The 22,245-nt window shown below is 51.5% G+C and overlaps 2 protein-coding genes across 5 annotated transcripts; both read left to right on the top strand.

The window, feature by feature from the left end:
* The first annotated feature begins 73 nt into the window (after positions 1-73).
* LOC118904930 (NADH-cytochrome b5 reductase 1) lies at positions 74-5,220 on the top strand. Of its 3 annotated transcripts, none has more exons than XM_036871088.1 (9): positions 75-149; positions 456-605; positions 720-792; positions 1,312-1,418; positions 1,659-1,788; positions 2,449-2,532; positions 3,418-3,503; positions 3,979-4,078; positions 4,409-5,220. In XM_036871088.1, the coding sequence occupies exons 1-9, from the start codon at positions 132-134 to the stop codon at positions 4,579-4,581; spliced, it is 921 nt and encodes a 306-aa protein (XP_036726983.1). In that variant the 5' UTR covers positions 75-131; the 3' UTR covers positions 4,582-5,220. The 3 variants fall into 3 exon arrangements, with proteins under 3 accessions (XP_036726991.1, XP_036726983.1, XP_036726972.1); XM_036871077.1 differs by having other exon boundaries at positions 76-212; XM_036871096.1 differs by lacking the exon at positions 2,449-2,532 and having other exon boundaries at positions 74-212.
* A 2,959-nt stretch (positions 5,221-8,179) lies between these two features.
* On the top strand, positions 8,180-22,127 carry ADIPOR1 (adiponectin receptor 1). Of its 2 annotated transcripts, none has more exons than XM_036847026.1 (8): positions 8,180-8,334; positions 14,490-14,724; positions 16,454-16,570; positions 17,599-17,770; positions 18,217-18,403; positions 19,402-19,589; positions 20,738-20,931; positions 21,278-22,127. In XM_036847026.1, the coding sequence occupies exons 2-8, from the start codon at positions 14,584-14,586 to the stop codon at positions 21,404-21,406; spliced, it is 1,128 nt and encodes a 375-aa protein (XP_036702921.1). In that variant the 5' UTR covers positions 8,180-8,334; positions 14,490-14,583; the 3' UTR covers positions 21,407-22,127. The 2 variants fall into 2 exon arrangements, with proteins under 2 accessions (XP_036702921.1, XP_036702911.1); XM_036847016.1 differs by having other exon boundaries at positions 18,193-18,403.
* Positions 22,128-22,245: the final 118 nt, after the last annotated feature.

Raw genomic sequence — 22,245 nt, 5'->3', positions numbered from 1 at the left:
CCCCTACCGGGCCCCGCCCAGTCGGGCCCCGCCCCTACAGGCCCCGCCTCCTGCCCGACCCGCCTCCTGCCCGACCCGCGGCGCATTGTGGGATCTGGGCGCTGGCTGCGAGGTGGAGGACGCGGCTGTTGATGATGGGGTTGCAGCCGGTGAGACCCTCGCTCCGTATCCCGCACCAGGGGACTCCGCCCCTTATAGTTCCCGGCACTCAGGTCCGGACCAGCGGCTCTCACCGCCGACCCCGCCCCGCAGGGCTTTACACCCGCCCTGGATGCCGGGGTCCCGGTACCGCACGCTCGGGCTGGGGACCCCACCCAGGCTGCCGCCTGAGCTCGGCTTGCTCCTGCGCCGGAGTTCGGGGTCGCCACCCGGGGGGCAGGTCGTAGGGGCCCGTCACCGCCCACGCCCTGGGCTCTTCCCCAGCGCGACCGTCACGCTGCCCCCTCTGCCCGCAGAGCCCAGTCCTGCTGGCCTCCCTGGGGGTGGGGCTGCTGACTCTGCTCGGCCTGGCTCTGGGCTCCTACCTGGTGCGGAGGTCCCGCCGGCCGCGGATCACGCTCCTGGACCCCAATGAGAAGTACCTGCTGCGACTGCTAGACAAGACAGTGAGTTGTGTAGTAGCGGAGGGGACCGGAGTTCCGCTCGGCTGTGGTTGGGATGCCCCGGGGAGTTGGCGACACCAGACCTGCCTGGTGAGACGCTTGTCATCCATCCTCCAGACCGTGAACCACAACACCAAGAGGTTCCGCTTTGCCCTGCCGACCGCCCACCACGTTCTGGGGCTGCCTGTGGGTAAGAACTGTGGCGTGGGCTCCTTTCCCTGGTACTCTAATAGGGTGATCCCCCTTCTGGGGTCTCCTGAAACGCGCTGCTTCAGTCTAGTGCCTCCCCACTCCATCACCCTTTCCCCACCAGGCCGCGTATCCTCCAGGCTGTGAGGTGCCCTGGGGCCACACTAGGGTGTGGCTTCTGTGCCCCTAGATATCTTCGACACTCAGCAGTCCTCCCTCCTTCCTGCAGCATTTGCTCATATGCCCACTGAGCAAGCACTAATCTTTTCCCCATTGCGCAGACCCTCAACTCACTACTAAGGTCCTGGCAGTCATTGATAAGAATCTCAGCAGATGGGAGTTTATGAGGGATCCAGCTGGGGGCTCAAAGGGGTGAATCCTCCCTGCCTGGTAGCTCACTGGGGCCCCAGCACGGAGCAAGACGCTTCTGTCCTCTCAAACCTCCCAGATTATTTTGAAAGGTAACAGGAATGCAGCACCTCCACAGGAGCCCTTATGTAGCTCTGCACGTGGTCCCCAGGCAAACATGTCTACCTCTCTGCCCGGATCGATGGCAGCCTGGTCATCAGGCCGTACACTCCCATCACCAGCGATGAGGACCAAGGCTATGTGGATCTTGTCATCAAGGTAAGAAGGTAGGAAGGAGCCCCAGGCGCCCCTTATCCTCCTCCCTCTGGGATCTGTAGAAACTTCCAAGATGTGTTGATAGGAGGAGATGCGTGTCCTTTGTGGACAGGAAGAAAGTATGTGGACTGGGAAGAGAGAGCATGTGTGTCACCCCTGCCCTGCTTCAGGCAGATTCAGCCAACAGGGGTCTCAGAAACCAGGGGCATTCCAAACAAAGTACTTTCCATTCTGTCTTATCAGGTCTACCTGAAGGGTGTGCACCCCAGATTTCCTGAGGGGGGAAAGATGTCTCAGTACCTGGATAGCCTGAAGACTGGGGACGTGGTGGAGTTTCGGGGGCCAAGTGGGTTGCTCACTTACGCTGGGAAAGGTAATGGCCTAGCTCCCACGTCTCCGGTGCCCGGCGTCCTCTCCACACAGTATGGTTCTGTGTGTCCATGTGTGTGTGCTCACGCGGGTAAGGGCCAGCTGCCCCTCCTGTAAACACAGCCCTGACTTTATAGAAAGGCGTGTTCCTCAGACCCTCTTGACACAGGGATCAGTTCCGGTGAATTTTCACCCACCGTGACAGCCCTGGAGATGACTAATGCAAACGCGGGCCTCTCTCTCCCTCAGAGAGTCGCCCCTCAGGCTGAGCTGTGCAGAGAGCCAGAGATGCGTTCAGCCCTTCCAGTGGGAACAGCTGGGTGCATTAGCAAGCCTGGGAGCTGCTCTGTGCCACTTGGGAAAATAGATTCACGCCTGGCCTCATGCCTGTCGCCCTGAGCAGGGAGTGACCCTCTATGGGAGTCAGCTTATGACTCACTGTGTGTTCCTAAACTGACTTGTAGCTCATAATGTGGGACAGACAGTCCTGGCCCCATTGTCCCTCAAGTGTCTTGTTGTCAGGGCTGGCTCAACACCCAAGCTCCAGGATCAGATTCCACAGCAGCTGCAGAACTGGCCTGGGGCGTATTTTCGATTCTGCATTTGTTTTCTTAGTTCCCTGAATTGACTGTTCTTTCACCCCTCTCTCCACTGGACTTCTCAGGGATGTTTAGCATTCAGCCCAACAAAAAGTCTCCACCAGAACCGAGAGTGGCCAGGAAACTGGGAATGATTGCCGGCGGCACAGGTGCTTGTCCCCTGCTCCCTCCCACCATTGTGACTGTTGCCGTAGCAGCTTCCAGGTGACCCTCAGAAGGTTTGGTAATCATGGCCAAACTTAATCAGGGGATTCCCAGCAATGCCTAGGGCTCCCCAGTTGCTACAAAACAAAATCATAATCGGGTAGAAACCCCCAAAAATCTATTTTAACTGACAGAATGAGAGAGACAAATCATGTGGGCTCTCCCAAGACCTCACATGGAATGAATCTAATAAATTTTAGGTGAGAACAGAGAAGCAGCTAAGAATAGGACAGTCGAGAAGATAGAAAATTAACATTGGACATTTCCCTATGTTAAACACTGTGCTAGACTCTTTATACGTGTCTATGACATAGGTACAAGCCTTCCCATTTTACGGATGGGAACACGGAGGTTCAGAGAGGTTGAATCGTTTCCACATGGCAAGAGGCAGGGTTAGCGTGCAGCTCTGCTCAGTTCCAAAGCACGTGCACTTAACCTGCACGTCCAGGGCTCCAGGCATCTCAGCATTGAATCAGTAGGTACTTGCAGTCATCTGTGATACTGGAGCCTTAGCCTCCGAGGGACTTCCAGAGAGTCTTGGATTGGTTCCTTAGAAGGATTTCAGCAATATAAACTTTATGTGAATTTTGAGCACATGACCACAATTCACCTACCAGATATGAATTTTAGTGAGTTTGGGGTAAAGGGCCTATCTGTCCAGAAATGTAGGTGCTGTGAAGACACAGGGGGAGCGTAGAGAATTAATTAGGACACAAAGGAAAACAGAGTGAAGGGGTGAGTAAGTGGAATTAAGATGAAAGGGTTGGGCAGCTAAGGAGCAGGGATGGGGAGGGCGGCCACCGCATCTCACCGTGGGCATCTGTGTGCAGGAATCACCCCAATGCTGCAGCTGATCCAGGCTATCCTGAAAGACCCAGAAGATCCAACCCAGTGCTTTCTGCTTTTTGCCAACCAGGTTGTGTTCCTTTTCTCAGTCCTGGGACTTCAGAGTTACTGTGTGGGGAGAGGTGTGGTACCAACGGGCAAAACTAGCCCAGTGTCTGGCTCAGCCTCTGCCCAAGGCCTCCGTGCGGGTAGAGGGTCCTCTTCCACAGTAAGGAGGACAGAGCACTGAGCCAAATTCCCTCCCTGGCCCACAAGGAAAGAAAAAAAGAAAACATTTAAGGAGTCTAGTCCTGAGTATAGAAACTTGCTCCTTGAGTCTCCGTTGTTAAATATTCTGTCTTTATTCCTTCATATTGTGTAAATAAAGGCTGTTCCCCTCTCCCTCCCCTCATCCTAACTCCCTAAAACCCTTGCTTATTCCCTAGAACTTCAGTTTTCTTTTTCTTTCCTGGTTGGAAAGTTGTTATAGCAGAGAACTTCTTATGTTGTTACGTTTAGGAACCTGAGAAGGTTCCTAAAGACTTTGCTTCTCCTCTTCATTTCAGACTGAAAAGGACATAATCTTACGGGAGGACTTGGAGGAGCTGCAGGCCCGACATCCCAGCCACTTTAAGCTCTGGTTCACTCTGGATCACCCCCCAGAAGGTACCCTCCCCATTTCTGGACATCCCCAAATCAGGGCCTCGCCCGCTGGTGGGTTCTGGTTTCAGTGAAACCGACCCTGCCCGACACTGCCAAACTCTGAGCTCACGGACACAGTGGTCTCCTGGACTCTTTCCCGCGGTTCCTGTTTCCCGGGTGGGTGGCAGGGCTGGCCGTGCCGCTGAAGCAGGCTGAGGAGACCCGTCCAGCTGCCGCTACAACCCTGTACCCTCTCAGGAGCCTTTCTGGACTACCACCACCCCACCCCGGCCCCGCACTGCACCCCGCTGCCAGCATGGACCTGGAGTGTCATTCTCTCCTCTCCCCATGCAGATTGGGCCTACAGCAAGGGCTTCGTGTCTGCCAACATGATCCAGGAGCACCTGCCCGCCCCAGGGGACGATATGCTGCTGCTGCTCTGTGGGCCGCCCCCGATGGTGCAGCTGGCCTGCCACCCCAACCTGGACAAGCTGGGCTACTCGCAAAAGATGCGATTTACCTACTGAGCATCCCCTCACTTCCCTGGTCCCGCTGCCGCCATTTGCCCCAAGTCGGCCCTCAAATGCTATAAGCCCTAGATGCCCTTCCCAACAGTGTCAGCCTTTTTGTCTTTCTCCGGAGCTGGAATCTGGATGGTCCCTGCGGGAACAACATCCTTCTAGCCGTGGAAGAGGGCCCAAGCCGAGTCACTCCCTGGAAGGCTCCCCAGTCTCCCTGTGATGAAACATCCGGGTCACGCTCAAGGAGCGGACTCTTCCACAGGTCAGAAAGCAGGGAGCATATACACTTGTTCCAGGACTGGCCGGTTCCTTGATGGCATCACACCCTTCTTTGTGTCTGTGGTTAAAGAACAACCTGTTTAATGGGTTTGATTTAATATTTGGTGCTTAACCCATAGCAGACTGTGTGTGCGGTGGGGGGGGTGCAGACTTAGAAAGCTAATCTTTTAGAGGCAACAGGAGAGGAGGAGATGGTTTCTTCAGACCTCAGAGAAAGGAATCTGAAATACGTGTTCGTGTGTCTGTCTCCCTCTGGCCCTGCCGAGGCTGGAGGGAAAGGGCTCCCCGTGATCTAAGACTGTTACTGTGGCAGAAACCTCTGGCTTATGCAAATAAATGGGGCTAAGGCCCTTGTGTTCTACCGAAGAGGTGGTTGTGTCTGGGCTCCTTGTTTCCAAGGCTTTTCATGCCTGAGAATCTTGGGAGGAAGGGTTTCCCAGCACAGAATTTCCCCCGGGTCTTCCAAAGAACCTTTGAGCGGTTGTACCCTGTGCTGAAATGTGAGCTGCCACCAAACTCCACACTCATCTTAGCAACTGTCTCAGCAGAGCCAGAAGCTCAGCTTCTCCCTGGAGAACTTTTAAGGTGGAGGAAGGAGAATACAAGTGAGAGGGAAGCTTTTGGAGCCCAGGTACCCCTCACAGTGGTCCTTGGTTTGGCCACTCCTTCCCTCCTTCCTTCCCTTAGCCCTTTCTTCACTGCATTTATCCTTCAAGGTACCTGGCAAATAAGTCAAAGTATTGTCTTTCTATTTGGAAGAGAAGCCTTGTCCTTTAAAAAGTAACCTGACATCACCAGCCCTGGCCAGACTGGTTGGTGCCTGGACAGAGTTGGCCCCCAGGTACATCTGTCCTGACCGCCCTTCTCCTGCCCCAACAGCCTGGCCCAGTCCACTCCCTCCCAGCGTCACACCAGGGCCACCTCTTCAGATCTTCTGTTAGTCACACTGGAACAGAACAATGCATCAGGTCAGGAGGAAGGTTGGCATTGTTTTTCTGCATGGAACTGTATACTGCTTCCCCTGGGGCCCCTGGAAGAAAGGCTTGTGGACGCTCCCTAGGGTAGAACCATCACTAAATTGTGGTACTGGAATTCCATCAGACATGTCTTGATCAGCTGGTATGTGTGTGTATTGGGCTCTGTGAGACACACTCGGCCACCTCACCTCCAAAAAGGAAAATCTTGCCTAGGGTTGTTGGGCTCACACAGTGAAGCAGCCCAGCAAAGAGAATTTCCCACACAGAAGCTCATTCCTTGTCTCGCACGGGTTCCTGCCTTATCCACTCAATATACAAACATTAAGGACCTGCCACGTGCCAAGCACTGTGCTAGGTCCTGAGGATTCAACCATGACCAAGACTGTTCTTAGACCCCAAAAAACTCATCGTCTAGAGTAAGACAGCGATAAATAATTACAACACAGTGTGGTTAATACTACAGAAGAGATACAGGGTGCAGATGGGAAGGGTTTGGAAAAGATTCTGAGAAGGAGGAAGAGAAGAAAAAAAGTTTTTTAGTTAACAGCCTCGTAGCAGGTGCTGTGCTAAATGATCATTGTGTAATTGAATCCTTATTATAATCCTGTGAGTCTGAGATTAAGGATATGCAGAAGGTCATACAGCTGGTCAGCGGCTGGCAGAGCCTGAATGTGAAGCTAGGATTGTCTCGATCCAAAGCCAAACCTAGAACTGGGAATTGTAAGTTGCTTGGATCCTTTGGCAGAGAATGGGGGCATGGGCAATCCAACAAAAGGATCAGCGTGTGCAAAAGCCTGAGGAGCAGAAGAGAAGTTCATATTTGGAGAACCAGGCAAGTTCATTGAGGCCCAAACGCCAGAGGGAAAGTGGAGGAAGATGAGGCCTGGGAGCAGGTGAGAGCCTTGTAACGCCATGCTGAGAAACAAACTCAGTCCTGTGGACAGCACACGTTTCTGAGGGTTTTTGTTTGTTTGTTTGTTTGTTTTTAAAGAAATTCACGTTCTTTTTTATTTATTTATTTATTTATTTATTTACGACTGTGTTGAGTCTTCGTTTCTGTGCGAGGGCTTTCCCCAGTTGCGGCAAGCGGGGACCACTCTTCATCGCGGTGCGCGGGCCTCTCACCATCGCGGCCTCTCTTGTTGCGGAGCACAGGCTCCAGACGCGCAGGCTCAGTAATTGTGGCTCACGGGCCCAGTTGCTCCGTGGCATGTGGGATCTTCCCAGACCAGGGCTCGAACCCGTGTCCCCTGCACCGGCAGGCAGACTCTCAACCACTGCGCCACCAGGGAAGCCCCGTTTCTGAGGGTTTTATACAGCGGGCAGCACATAATAGCTAAGGTTTGTGAAGCATTTACGATTTGCCAAGCATCAAACTAAGAGCCTGCATAAATTATCTCAATCCTGACAAAGAGCCCGTGAAACAGCACTATTTTATTCCTGTTTTTCAGACGAGGTACTTATGATGTGGAGCGTTCGGTAACGTGCTCAAGGTGAGAGCCTGGCCAGGGACAGAAGCCTGGGTCTATGTGACTCCAGAGCCTGCTACGCTTTTAACCAGCACCAGAATTAATCCCACTGCCCTGAAGCATCCGTACAGGATCATACTAAAGTACCTTCTCTCTGCATCTAGAATACACTGGTCACGTACCAGCCTTGGGAGAAGTGAGAAGTGTCAGTCGCCCAGGCGAGGGCCGCAGCACCCTGCGGTCCCCCTCTGGCCGCAGCGGGAGCCCGGGGCGGAGCAGGGAGTCCCCGAGAAAGACCAGTCAGCGCCGCCGCGCTGTTTCTAACCAGGAGCCTGCCTGCTTCGTGCCTCGCACACGACGGGCGCTCAGTAAATATTTACGGAAGGGAGGGAGGGGCCATGAGGCTGAAAAAGAGGGATTAAGAAGTGCCCAGCCTAGAGGACAAGATGCAGGGTAGGAAATTCGGCATTCCTTCGCAGGGTTCGGTCTAATTCCCTTAAATTCCTTCTCCGTCACTCGTCCTAGTTTGCAACTTGGGGGCGTGGCCCCCGCGAGGCCTTGCGAGGGGGGAGTTTACGATTGGAGCAGAGCGAGGGGGCGGGGCCCGCGCGCAGGAGGCGGGGCCGAGGGGAGAGGACCTGCGACTGGGACTCGAGGCGCCGCCGAGACGCGGAGGGGGCGAGGGCCGTCCTGAGGGGCGGGGCCCCGCGTGGGGGAGGCGGGGCCGAGGGAGCGGGCCTATGATTGGGACTGAGGAAAGATTGTCGGGCTGGAGGGGGCGGGGCCAGATGGAGGGGAGGGGCCCGCTCGGGGCAGGGCTGAGAAGCCGGCCTGTGATTGGGCCTTGCTGGGGCCAAGGGGGCGGAGCGCCCGTGAGGACGTGACGCTCCCGCGGAGGTGACGCCGTGCGGGTGCGCGCCCCTTCCGGCGCGGGGAGGGCGCAGAAGATTCCGGCCGCTCGGCCACAGGCCGTCTTTAACGCCGCGGGATGTAGCGCGGGGGTCAGTGGCCCCGAGCAGAGCCCGCCGCCCGCCGTAAGTTTCCCGGGGCTCCGCGGCGAGCGGGTGGGAGGGCAGGGGTAGGCCGGAGCGCGGGGCCCCCTGGGAGCCTCGGCGCGGGCCTGAGGCGGCAGCCGTGGAACCGGCCCACCCGGGCGTCCCGAGGGCTTCGAGGGCCCCGAGACCCCCGCCCGAAGCCGGCCGCGCCTCCGGCCACTCCGCGTCGGGTGTCCACCTTCGTGGCCCCTCCCTTGCGCGCCGCGTCCCCCGCTGTCAACAGCCGTGGTGGCTGCCGTGCCTCCCAGTCGTCGGGGTGAGACGTCCGGATTCGGGCTCCGACTCGGGCCCGCCAGGCCGGAGCTGAGCCTGGTCCCAACGCCGCGCGAGGCCAGCGCGGAGGGGCTGCAGGCCTGGGTCGCGGAACCGCCTCTCGGCGGGGAGTACCCGCCTTTGGTGGCCTGAGGAGCTCCAAGGTTCCTAGACCGTGACAGTGCGCCCACCTTGATGGGGGAGAAGGGAACGTTGGTGGACAATCTGCCTTTGTTTAAGGTAGTCCCAAAAGCTGCAATGTGAGTAAAATCTAAAGTACGTTGGGGAAAAACGAAATTTCATTCCCTCAGAAATCTCTCCTTGATGCCATCCTATATTTGAGATTTTTGGTCAAGCCTTCGAGCTTTAAGAAAATAGGTATGTTTCTCCTCGGTTTCTGGTGCTACATTGGCGAAAGGGAAACTGACAAGGCGAATTTCATTTACATAGTTTCAGGTGTCAGAGGAGCAACAGGAGGCCTACAAAGTACTTAGCTGGATTAACCATAGTTTCCCCCCAGTATGTAGAAGAAAGGCTAGAAAACACAGCAGGGACTATATAGGCCACTGACTTAAATCAAGCGAACGCTATAATGGCTGGTTCTTTTCTGAAATGAAGTGATCGTGGGACCTGTCTCCTGCTTTTCTCTCTTAATAGGGGTTGCGTCACCGGTGATGGAGCAACTGCTGTTCCTTAGGTTTTGTAGCGTCCATACAGGAACTTAGTGCTAGGAACTTAGGCGGGCTGGTGTCAAACAGGTTGCAGCGTCAGGGTGGTAGTTCCCAGCTTGCAGCCACTAAACTTCTTTATCCCAGGAGTAACTTCCGTGTTACCTCATAGTGGTTGATACTTGGGGGATCAGTCTTAAAAACTGCTGTGTTCCCAGTGAGCAACCGTCTTAGGGTAGACCTCCACAAAACTATACCTAATTTCTGAGTAGAATCTAAAAGCATTCAGTGCTCAGTGGCCAAGAAATTACATGATCCCCAGGGGATAAACAGAAATTTTAAGCAAACACTTTGCCTGCAAGTAGGAGGGAAACTCAGACAAGGGCGCAGCCTTAACCCAGTAGGCTCCCCATTGCTAATGGATAAAGTGCACCACCGTAGGTAGGCTTTTAGGCTGTCTCCAGTTTCTTAAGTCTGGCCTCGTTTTACCTTTCCAAGACTTCCTTATGGAAGGTGGATTATTCATTGCCCTGGGGACTTTGTTCTTTCAAGCCTGCCTAGGTTCATAGCACTACCCTTCTGGAATGCCTTGATCGCATCTTTACCTATCAAGATCCTTTTTTAAAATCTTCCACCGTACCTTTCCGGATTATTCCAACTAAAATTGAGCTTTTCTTCTGAATTCCTCCAGCATTTTATGGCATTTAGCCTTGCAGTGGTTTTAGTAGAAAACAGAAGTTATTGCCTCCTCTTAAAATAGAGGCCAGCAGCCACGCGAAGGCACTAACTGGTCTCTTTGCCTTCTCTGTAGCCACAGTGCCACGCGTGTTGTGTATGATCAATGGTATTCGCAGATGGATAAAAGACATTTGCACTTCATTCTCGGCCCAGAAGTTTGTTCTCTATTTCCCTAAGAAATGTCCTTGACTCCTTTACTATAAAGCCAAACGGAAAGTCTTTAACGCTCTTGTCCGTTTCCCTTTCGCCAACGTAGCACCAGAAACCGAGGAGAAACATACCTATTTTCTTAAAGCTCGAAGGCTTGACCAAAAATCTCAAATATAGGATGGCATCAATGAGAGATTTCTGAGGGAATGAAATTTCGTTTTTCCCCAACGTACTTTAGATTTTACTCACATTGCAGCTTTTGGGACTACCTTAAACAAAGGCAGATTGTCCACCAACGTTCCCCTCTCCCCCATCAAGGTGGGCGCACTGTCACGGTCTAGGAACCTTGGAGCTCCTCAGGCCACCAAAGGCAGGTACTCCCCGCCGGGAGGCGGTTCCGCGACCCAGGCCTGCAGCCCCTCCGCGCTGGCCTCGCGCGGCGTTGGGACCAGGCTCAGCTCCGGCCTGGCGGGCCCGAGTCGGAGCCCGAATCCGGGCGTCTCACCCCGACGACTGGGAGGCACGGCAGCCACCACGGCTGTTGACAGCGGGGGACGCGGCTGTCCCATCTACTTGTGATCATGCTGGTGAACTAAACAGTCATCTTTAAATCCAGAAGCTTTATTAATACTGGTGGGGGATTTTCTGGTGCTGGTACTCATCAGAGTTGTTACATTTTGTCCTTAATGTCCATTTGTCCCTCATGGCACCCACTGGACTTTGTTCCTCTCCCCGTACTCAAAGTTGATTCCCTTTACCTGCTCAGAAATGTTGGGGACGTGATTAACGTTTATAAAGTTTTAGCTATCTTGGATTGAAGAGATCCTTGAAAGTGCCCTCTAGGCAAACTGGTTCCAAGTGATTGGCTTTTAGACATGCACCTAGTTTGCTTTTGTTTCATCGGGGCTTTCACAATATAAAGTTATCACTATAATGTGTAACTATAGTGGCCATATATGTGTAATTTACTTAAAAGCCATGTATTAAAAACAAGGACTGGTACGAAACACCTTCATATTCCTGTATACTTTACTTTTTGTCTTTCTGTCATGGCATTTGAAAAGCTTACCTGTCTCTGGGATCAAAAAAAAACAGACCGCTTCTGTTGGGATAGCTTTATCTGGAGAAGAGCTACAAAGAAAGTTACATTGTGATTTTTCACTGCAGACTCTTAAGTCAGTGACACTGTGATCCAATAGGAAAGCTGAGGCTCCCTTACTGCAATTTGATAGTTTTCAAACATAAGCCTTTGCCTTGACTCATTTCCCCCCAGCAGTGCTGTGAAACCACCTTCCCTAAGAAAGAGAAGCAGGTAGAGGAGAAGATGGCTGTGTTGTCTTTACTGCTAGGCTAGTCTTGCTTTAGAACAATGAGAGTCATGCAGGCGTAAGATGCAGCTTACCCATGGAACCTCTGAGGGCCCAGGGACCCCAGATTAAAAACTCCTAGAAGAAGTTTTGTGCCTTTGACTCCAGGGAAGGAATGTGCTATAGCCTGGAAAACTTGGGAACTGGTTCACAAAATAAATGTCTCCAAAAGTGTGAGAGAAATAAACTCACCAGCAAATGCTGGCAGTTAAGAATCAGTCCTTTCCCTAGTTTGGCACCAGATAATCTTATTTATAGGAACACAAGCACCTCCCTGCCTCCACAGCTTTATTCTCTAATGTCATAGGTTTATCCAGTTGGAAAGCTTAGTGGTAAAGATTTATCAGCTTGAATTGAAGAAATCCCATCAAAAATGCACTCAGTGGAGTCTGGCCCGATTATAATTGCTATATTGGGTGTGGCGAGTTTGAGGGAAAATGTGTTTCCTCTAAAATAGGTAAGGATAGGAAAGCTAGTAGAAAGCTGAAGTACATTCGGCTCTCCTGAGGGCTCCCAGAGTCAGTCTTAACATTTTAGGGACTGAGGCTGGTGTTATATAGTAGAAACTGAAATGCTTGCTTGCAGTAATTCCCAGCTGTTTGTGAGTGGTCCACGCTGTCAAGTTATATTTTCAGGTCCTAGCATTATTGGCTTTTCTTTCTTGCCAGACCTCCGACCCCTCTCTCTCCCTTTCCTGTCCCTGTGTTGCTACAGTTTAGAAGACCCAGCTGAACAGTGGACTTTGCTCACTATGGTGACATGACAGCACTCAAAGTAACTGAACTTAGTGTGTGGCCATCCTAGTTTAGGGGTCCTCCGTCCACTGTCCTCCTGGAGCAGTGCAATTGTATCACTGGTTTTGTACATATCACAGATTATCTTATGCCATCTGATTACAGACTCTTTCAAGACAATGACTTAACTTGTTCAACTTTGTATTTTGCACAGTACCTTAAAGTGCCTTAGGGTGCTGGCACTAAATACATTTGTTAAGTATGCAGTGAATGTGTTGGCTTACTCTGGGGAGAGGGACGGGAGAAAGCCCTACAAGCACAAGTCCATAAACCCTTAGCTAGCAACAGAAGCTAATAGGTCATATGCTTCTTGCTGGAATGCTGCCTCATTCATTCATTCATTCATTCATTCATTTTGAAATACGTGTTCTGACCAAAATCAGGGATATGTATAAATTTGTGATCTATGTAGTGTTGTATCCCAGAACCTGAGAATATCTGTATCTATATCTATATATCTGTTTTAAGCCCTAGTGGCCACCCCTCAAATACTGGCAGCAGTATTCTAGAATAGCTGAGTATATTCCCCTTTTCAGACTTCTCCAAGACGCCCAAAGCTATTTATGTTTTCACCCCAGTATAAATTATTTCTTATTTAAGCTGTTTATTCAGTAGTACTTCACTTTGAGGAAATATGTTTTGTGGTCAGCTTATTGAGAAAGATTTCCCAATGTTTCTGCTTACATGGGTTGCCTATCTCTTGAGGTTTCAGAGGCCTCCAATTTCCTGTTCTCCTTGGGCTCAGTTGTTGGCTATGACTGTGGGCTGGCGTCTCTCTTGTCAGAGTCTTGCACATTTGGAGGAAGAGGAACTGCCTGTGTGTTGACACTGTAGACAGGTCTGCGTGCACTGAGTTATGGGCGTCTGTTCTCTTGAACCAGCTCTGCCAGTAGCTTTCAGCTGTGCTTGTGTGTTGAGCGTAGCATGACTGTTTTGAAACTTGAGGATTGCCCTCACCTGACTGCATATATCCCATGATAATCCCTGAGAAAGAATTGAGATCACCGTTGGGTAAACAAAGAACTGGTACAAGATGCCAAAGATGGATGTCTGGTGAACAGCCACGGGGGACGGACACGGTGCCTTGCTCGGGAGCAGGGCTGTGTTGACTGCCCATAGGCAAGGTGTGGGTTCCCCGAGCTTCCGTTTCCTCCCCGTCACGCAGCTCACTCCGTGTGCAGGTGTCGCCTGGCCCTCTTTGCATTGCCCTGTGGTTATCGGGGCTCAGGTGACCAGTGCAAGAAAATGTGAATATTCTGGCTCCTCTTGCTGCAAGCAGTAAACGCCTTTGTTGCGGGGGTGGAAATCTCGGGGCACTTTCCCCTCCTTTCCGTATCGCCTTCATCTCCCTGGGGCCGGATTAAAGACTACTCCCTTACAGGGTCTGTGTGCCTGTCTCAGGTCTCTGAGAAGCTCGTTTGAGTGGGGCGTAGGTCATGAGCCATGGTTGCTGGGACAGCTTGCTGAGCCGGTTGTTTGGTGGCAGAGGGCAAGGCTGGGCTGCCTCCTGCCTTCAGCCTCCCGCGTCCAGGCAAGTTATTGCTGCTGTAAGGAGCGGCTGTGAGGAAAGCTTGCTGTCCAGGTGTTGAACCCAGGCTGTGATCCTATAATAGAAGTAGTAGACCTGGCAGAGAAATTAACCACTGGGCACCTAGCCCACAGCCAAGTTCCTTTTGTGTGCAAGGCACACGTGTCAGAGCGTTTGTAGGTAAAGCCCACTGAGTTCAGTCGGCAGTTAGTTCACGTCTAAGCCTGGGTGGCCTCGTAGTAATTACAGCCAGGTGTCGGCTTCCTCGTTTTGCTCCTCAGTCTCAGAGCCAGGACTTCCCAGGGCAGACTAGCTCTGGGAATGGTGGGCCAAACTCGGCTCCGTACGTGTGGGAGGGACTTGCGGGTGGGTAGCTGTTTTTCTGTGGTGACAGTTTGGTGCAAAAAACAAATCCTTTGAAGGCAAGCAACTAGGTTTTCAGCCTTATCTTTAAGATTAGTGAGGTTCCAAGTAAAGGGTGATAGTTAAGAGGAGAACAAAAGCTCTTAACTGGCCTCTAGGACTGGAGAGGCTGTTAGTTGAGGGGCTGTGTCTTAGTCCCTGTGTATTGACTCGTAGAAGTGAGATGTAAGAGGAATAAATTGTCGACACCCTTTGTGTTTGTGTTTGCTTTCAGTGTCTTCCATCACAGGGAACTCTCTGCCCCCTGGGGCCGAGAGACCCCACCCTTTCCCCAAGCTGAAGCCGCAGAGCATTGAGGTACCAGCCAGATGTCTTCTCACAAAGGACCTGTGGTGGCCCAGGGCAATGGGGCTCCTGCCGGGAACAGGGAGGCTGACACAGTGGAGCTGGCTGAGCTGGGCCCCCTGCTAGAGGAGCAGGGCAAGCGGGGCGTCGCCAGCCCGACCAAAGTAAGTTGTCCCCCCAGGGCCTGCCTCTCCCCTTAGGCCTATCGGTCTCCGTTTCTTAAGGTCTCAACTGTCTCCCCAAGGGACTCTCTCTACCCCAGTCCTCATCACCTGTAGTGTAACTCTTTTTATCTGTTTTTCCCACTGTAAGCGGTTGCTTATATACCCCAGTGCTTAGCACAAGACCTGAAATCCTGCAAGTGGTCAGCGCCTGTCTGTGCTTGAAGGAAGGAAGCAGTCAGGCAAGATTAGGCTGGGCTTCATATAATGAACAAACAAAAACCCCTGTAGCGAGTGAAGTAAGCCAGAAAGAGAAAAACAAATACCATATGCTAACACATATATATGGAACCTAAAAAAAATGGTTCTGAAGAACCTAGGGTTAGGACAGGAATAAAGACGCAGACGTAGAGAATGGACTTGAGGACACGGGGAGGGGGAAGGGTAAGCTGGGACAAAGTGAGAGAGTGGCATGGACACATATACACTACCAAATGTAAAACAGATAGATAGCTAGTGGGAAGCAGCTGCATAGCACAGGGAGATCAGCTGGGTGCTTTGTGACCACCTAGAGGGGTGGGATAGGGAGGGTGGGAGGGAGACGCAAGAGGGAGGAAATATGGGGATATATGTTTACGTATACCTGATTCACTTTGTTATACAGCAGCAACTAACACAACAGTGTAAAGCAGTTATACTCCAATAAAGATGTTTAAAAAAAAAACAAACCTGTAGCTTTGACAAGGTAGAAGTCTCTCACGTAGAAGAATTCTGGAAGTAGCCGCTCCAGGCTGGTGTGGACGCTGCACTCCGGGCAGGCACCTGTCCTGCTCTTCCATCTCATTCTTAATGTGTCGCCGGGGGGCGGGGGTGGGGGTGGGGGAGAAGGGCCCACCCTTCCTGAAAGCACCTGGCAGTACTTCATGCACATCGATGTGGTCTTTTCATTTTGCCTGAGCAAAATTGCAGTAGCATTGCCACCCTGAGTGAAACCAAGGACTCCGTTACGGAGGGGGAGAGAGAGAATGGGGGGAGAGGGGGTCTATATCAGTGTGTGTCACGAAATCTAAGAGGAAGCGTCACAGGAGAAAGAACAGCCGGGAGGAGGAGCTGCCGTCCGCCTGCATGGCTCGGAGCTTCTCTCCCTGGGAGGCGAGGGCTGTCGGACTGCACACTGTGTGTCAGGCCTCCGTACAGCACAGGAGGGCCTGCAGCTTCTTTCGCGGAACCACTTCTGAGGCCCTGCTTCTCCTGGGAGCTGCTGTGGATGCAGAGTTTCAGTCGCGGTGGCATCCCCAGAGCCAGTGAACAGAGAACTGAAGAGATTTAAATTGTTAGAGGAATCTCTGAAACTCTGTCTTTTTCATTCTTTTGAGAATTCAGTGATCTGGGAGAGAGAAATATTCGGGAAATTGGGGCAAGTTAAGAACCGCTGTCTTAGCGATAAGGGTGGGCTGTTTGGACTTACAGAGCATGGAGGCCTGGTGCGCTAGTCCCGTGTGCCTCGGGTGCCAGTGTCCATCCGTCTGTCCCCCGTGTGCTGCGTTGGGCTTTCGCTCCAGCATTTACAGAGTTGTAAACTAGTGCACTGTCATGCTGTAGGAGAAAAGGCCACAAGGCCTGTGTGTGGGAGAGAGGCTGGGCAGAGGGCAGTGAGTTGGGGTTTCTCTGGATCGCTCACTCTGGACTAAGGAACTCCTGGGGTGGGTGTGTGTTTCCTTCGTTCCTGCAGGCCGAAGAAGAGCAGGCATGCCCAGTGCCTCAGGAAGAGGAGGAGGAGGTGCGGGTGCTGACACTGCCCCTGCAAGCCCACCATGCCATGGAGAAGATGGAGGAGTTTGTGTATAAGGTCCTGTCCTGGAGCGGGGCGGGCAGGCTCACCTGGGCTCCCCCCCACGTGGCAGGCATGCACTGGGGGGAAGAGCTTTCACTCCTGTGCGTGGGCTTGGTTTTCTTTACGGTGAAGTAAATCAAGGGGAATCTGGCTAAATTTTTACTGCCTACTGTGTTGGCGTTGCTCAAAATATATTCTAAAACAGGAGTTCTTAACTATTTTTGCTATCAGTCCCTTTGGCAGTCATCAAAATATTAGAATGTGATATAGTAACACGGGCACCTTTATTAATACGTTAAATATGCATAACAAGCTATAATGCATTTTATTAGAATTTATAATTTCTAAGTGGTAATGAGTGGAAACAATATTTTGATATCTGCAAAACTAGTGTATGAAAATATCTGTGATTTCTGTCGGTGACAGAGTCACAAATTCTAATACTAGGCTTGCTCACACGTACAACTGAGGGAAATGTTAAATTTAGTTAGAAGTGATTGAAAATAAAAATTTTTTTTCCATCCAAATTTCCAACACTGTCCATTGTCCATACATCCCAGGTTAAGAAGCCCTGCTCTGAAAAGTCATAGGCTCAACCCAGTGAGAACTTAGCATCTAAAGGGGGGAAAGGATGGACAGGCGGCCACCAGAGTCTCCGGGGGCAGAGGGGCAGAGGGGTAAATGTATATTTTTAAAACCATATATATAATTTCCATTTCCTTGTTTTCATTCACTACATCTACTGAATTTTAAAACTCAAGTAGCTGAAAGGAGGTCCTGCCGTATTCTCTTTAAAGACTGAGAAACACTTATCTACTTACCTAAGCATGTCCGGGTGAACTATCATGACACAAGAACAAAGCCATTAACGAGCCGTTGGTCCTGGGGTAGCCTCGCTCGTGCTGTGTCTTGGCTTCTCTGGCCCCAGGCTGGCCCCGCCGTTCCCCGGGCCCCTCTGGAGCCGGGCTGATGCTCTCCTTCACCCCTTGTCCCTGGGGATGCTCGCGTCCTCCGGGCCCGGCTGAGAGAGTGTGTGGTTCCAGGTCTGGGAGGGGCGCTGGAGGGTCATCCCATACGATGTGCTCCCCGACTGGCTGAAGGACAACGACTACCTGCTGCACGGCCACAGGCCGCCCATGCCCTCCTTCCGGGCCTGCTTCAGGAGCATCTTCCGCATCCACACGGAGACCGGCAACATCTGGACCCACCTGCTTGGTGAGTGGTCTGCGTGGAAAAGCAGACTTTTGTCTCCTTAAATGCCCAGGACTTGTATAGCCTTTGTCCATGGGAAAGAAAAACAACGTGTTGTGACAGTTTGACAGCTGGCGTCGTGCCTTTAAACTACCAGTGAGCTTGCTGGGCCCTTCATCGCTGGTCTGTAAGACAGGGGTGGGGGGGCCTAGAAGCGGGAGGAGACGACGTCCTCTGTGGTCAGAACCGTCCCCGGTGCACGCAGCTCCTCCCACTTCATAATCCCCGTGATAGAAACAAAACGCCAGCATTTCAGAGGATGCTCTTTCTGTCTGGGTTTGTGTGACTGGTGCCGTTTTCTCCGGAAGTTGTCGACCGCGGTGCCCACAGCTCAACCTGTGGCTTTAGTGCTGGTTTAAATCATCACACGTTCCCTTTTTCCTCAGGCTTCTTTTCTCTCTGTCCTGTAGGTTTTGTGCTGTTTCTCTTTCTGGGAATCCTGACCATGCTCAGACCAAACATGTACTTCATGGCCCCCCTTCAGGAGAAGGTGGTGTTCGGGATGTTCTTCCTGGGCGCGGTGCTCTGCCTCAGCTTCTCCTGGCTCTTCCACACCGTCTACTGTCACTCAGAGAAGGTCTCTCGGACCTTTTCCAAGTGAGTGAGAAGAACATCGGTAGGGAACGACCATGCACTGTTGTCACACCTTGTGATCCAGGTGCTGGCAGGTCCTGGGAACTCCAGCAACTCCTAAAGATTCCCTGATGTGCCAGAGGAAGGGCTTTCTGTTTTGCGGGTATAAAAGGATCAGGAAGCTTTTCTCTTAAATCCTTCATGAAAAGTTTCACTGCAGCCTCCTCAACAGATGGAGTCCAGTTGTGGGTATATTTTCTGCCTGTGCAGTGCTGCCCTTTGTGAAACTTGGGGTACCAGTGGGCTGCTCTCTAGGACTGAGTACCCAGTCCTGTCCTAGCTTCCTGGTGGCCCAAGCCGTTGGGGACGTGGCAAAGTTTCTGTGCTCCGTCCTGCTGGTGCTCCGACCCACCAGTCCAGTAAAGCTTACCTTTGCTGCCCGCATATTGCTGGAAGCCCCAGATGTCCATCCTCTAAGGCTCTCCTTATTCCCCAGTTCTGAGCCTGGAGTTCTGTTTGTTTGCTTGTTTTTGTTGTTGTTGTTGTTGGTTTTGGAGGTGATGGTGAGTTATTTTGTTTTTCTCAGTAACACCAGTAACAAGAAAACATTTTTATCTTTAAAAAGTCGACTAAAACAGAACAGTACACCTTAAATACTCCCAATTTAAGGGTTTTGTTTTTAGAACTCAACCTGTCAGAACTGGGGAATACTCAGAGCCCTTCCTGCGTGGAAGCTGGGGCTGGCTGGATTGTGATGGAATTCCTGAATTTAAGTATCCATGAGGGGGATGTAGCTGCTCACAACCAGGGGAAAGGGATGCAGTTCAGACTTTGCCACTGCAAAATAGAAGTGCTTGACCTCATGGGATTTTGATTCAGGATATAGGATAGATCGCGTGGGAAGTGAGGGGCGGGGCTGGTCACATCTGAGAGCAGCTGGAGAACAGAAAGAACCAGTTTAACAAGCCCTAAGAGTTCTTCACTTCTCCCACTGATCCGTTTCATTTTGTGGCTCTTTTTAGACTGGATTATTCAGGGATTGCCCTGCTGATTATGGGGAGCTTTGTCCCCTGGCTCTATTACTCCTTCTACTGCTCCCCACAGCCACGGCTCATCTACCTCTCCATCGTCTGTGTCCTGGGCATCTCTGCCATCATTGTGGCACAGTGGGACCGGTTTGCCACTCCTAAGCACCGGCAGACAAGAGCAGGTGGGTCAGAAGACAGAGCACAATACTTCATAGGTATTTGGACCTTGAGGCCAAGGGGGTCAACCCTGGGCCCCCATCCAGACCCTGATCTGTGTTTAGAACTTTCAAAACTGCGTGCATTTTCAAAGCTCAGTTCTCCCCCAAGTTTCATACTATTTCAGTAAAATGTTAATGGGACAGATAATTACCAACCTGGTCAATGAGCTACAAGTGTAGAAATGACTGCTCTTATATTTGGTTTGAGGAAGTTAAAAAATGTACAAAGCAGTCATTTTAGTGACCTGAGGGTCACTGAGCTCAGTCCTGAGCTCAAACCAAGGGGCTAAAATTAAACCACCCAAAGTTATTTTACTAAGGAAATGGAAGGCTTGGCTTGGTAAATAAAAATACCTTGGGCATAAACACTGTTACCAAGTAACGCGATAGCTGTGAGCATAAACATCTTCCTGTTGTCTCATCCAGACTCGAGCTTTATTACTCGCAGCAGCACATCAATTAGCACTAGTCTTCGGTCCCTTTAGACTTAACGTCTGCTGTGTTTTAACCTTCATTTAAAAGAATTAAGTACTCATCAAGTGCCAACCATGTGCCAGACTGATGCTTTACCAAGGCCGTCTGCAGAAATGGAGAGGCGGTCCCTGCCCTGCGGTTGCGTGTAGGGCGGTGGTGTTGAGCCGGCACCCACCCGTTCTGTCCGTCCCTTTACTTACTTTGTGTCCAGAGGCCACTGACGACTTGTAATCTGGGTCTGTCTGTCTCCTCAGGAGGTCAGGGTCCTGATCTTAATGGGAAACCTGTCTTGCTCCTCCCCGGCTGGCAAACCACCTGAGGCCTCACCATGTCGGTTCTGTACCCAAGGCAGCCATCAGGAGGTTCTGACCTACATGGTCGCCTAGGCTGCTTCACGGATAATAAAGAATGTGAGACGTTCGTTCTTGGCGCTCCTTAGGAGGGAATAGCTATATCAGCATCTACATAGCCTTCTTCCCATTCTGAATGTTAAAGAAATATCTGCTGAGTGTTCTCCATCTTGCGCTAAGTTTCCTGAACATGTACTGTTCACCAGAGAGAGCTCATCAGAGTGAGACAGCAGTGCCTTCCAAGCAGCACTGTTTCCATGCCTGACGCTCTGTGTCTGCTTTGTTCAGGGGTGTTCCTGGGGCTTGGCTTGAGTGGCGTCGTGCCCACCATGCACTTTACAATCGCGGAGGGCTTTGTCAAGGCCACCACGGTGGGCCAGATGGGCTGGTTCTTCCTCATGGCTGTGATGTACATCACCGGAGCCGGCCTTTATGCCGCGCGGATTCCTGAGCGCTTCTTCCCTGGAAAATTCGACATATGGGTAAGAAACGACGCTTCAGCGGGGCCTGTGGTGGTGAGACCGGCCCACAGGTAGAGCTCGGAGTCAGAGGCAGCGAGAGACATGGGTCAGGTAGTGTCTGGGGTTGCACACGAGTTCCTACATGCATGTCCATGCGTGTAGGTGGGAGAATGGCGGGGAGGGGAGTGACCAATAGTAACATTTTGGCATATCCCTGACAGGGCTTAAAAATTTTTTTTCTCCAACAAATTTATCACTTTTATGATGTAAAAAATTTTAGGGAGGAACGAGGAGAGGCGAGTGCCTTCTCCACTTCCTCCAGCCTTCCCTGCCGTCACCCTGAGGCCCCTCTCTTGTGTCCCTGCAGTTCCAGTCTCATCAGATCTTCCACGTCCTGGTGGTGGCAGCCGCCTTCGTCCACTTCTACGGGGTCTCCAACCTTCAGGAGTTCCGATACGGCCTGGAAGGAGGCTGTACTGACGACTCCCTCCTCTGAGCCGCCCCCCAAGGGCACAGCAGGAACTTCCCAAGTGCTTTTAAAATAACTTCTTTGCTGAAGTGAGAGGAAGAGTCTGAGTTGTCTTGTTTCTAGAAGAAACCTCTTAGAGAATTCAGTACCAACCGAGCTTCAGCCCACTTCACACTCACTGGGCAATAAACTCTCCATTCCCTCGCTGAGAGCAGTGGGGATGGGCAGACGTGGCCGCGCCCCCCTCGGTAAGGCAACTACTGTTCCCTCACAGAGACGGGGCTTTGAAGCTCATGTTGAGATTTTACCCCTCCTCCAACCATTCTGGGGAAAAATGATGGACTGGGACTTTTCAGAAATTCTGTTTCTGGAAGAAACTGTCCCTCCCTCACCCCCGTCTTGACTTTGTAACCTGGCTTATAACAGGCCATCCGTTTTTGTAGCACACTTTTGAAAAACAGTTATAACCTCGTCCATCTTTCTAGGGCCTGGACCTGCTCACACAGCAGGAAGAGCAAAGCCACCAACTTTTACACAGCCGGCTAATCATGGAAGTGTGTCCAGGCTTCAAATAACTTGAGTTTTAATGTTTTCTTGGCAGAGTAATGTAAAATTAAAGTGGGGAAAGATATTTAATATTTAATACTAAGCTTTAAAAAGAAACCTGCTATCATTGCTATGTATCTTGATGCAAAGACTATGATGATAATAAAAGAGTACAGAAGACACTTGGCATTCAAAGATTTAACATGAGTGGTCTCAGCTATTTGCACATAAGTCCAAAGGATTAAAACCAGTAAGATCATTTCAGATTCTGCTGAGGCACAAATCTGAATCATAGGTATTGACAGGCTGGCGTGTGTGGG

Source organism: Balaenoptera musculus, chromosome 1 (assembly GCF_009873245.2).
Source record: "Balaenoptera musculus isolate JJ_BM4_2016_0621 chromosome 1, mBalMus1.pri.v3, whole genome shotgun sequence".
Lineage (NCBI taxonomy): Eukaryota > Metazoa > Chordata > Mammalia > Artiodactyla > Balaenopteridae > Balaenoptera > Balaenoptera musculus.
The sequence above is the reverse complement of the archived record's forward strand: the minus strand, read 5'-3'. Positions and strand labels throughout refer to the sequence as shown.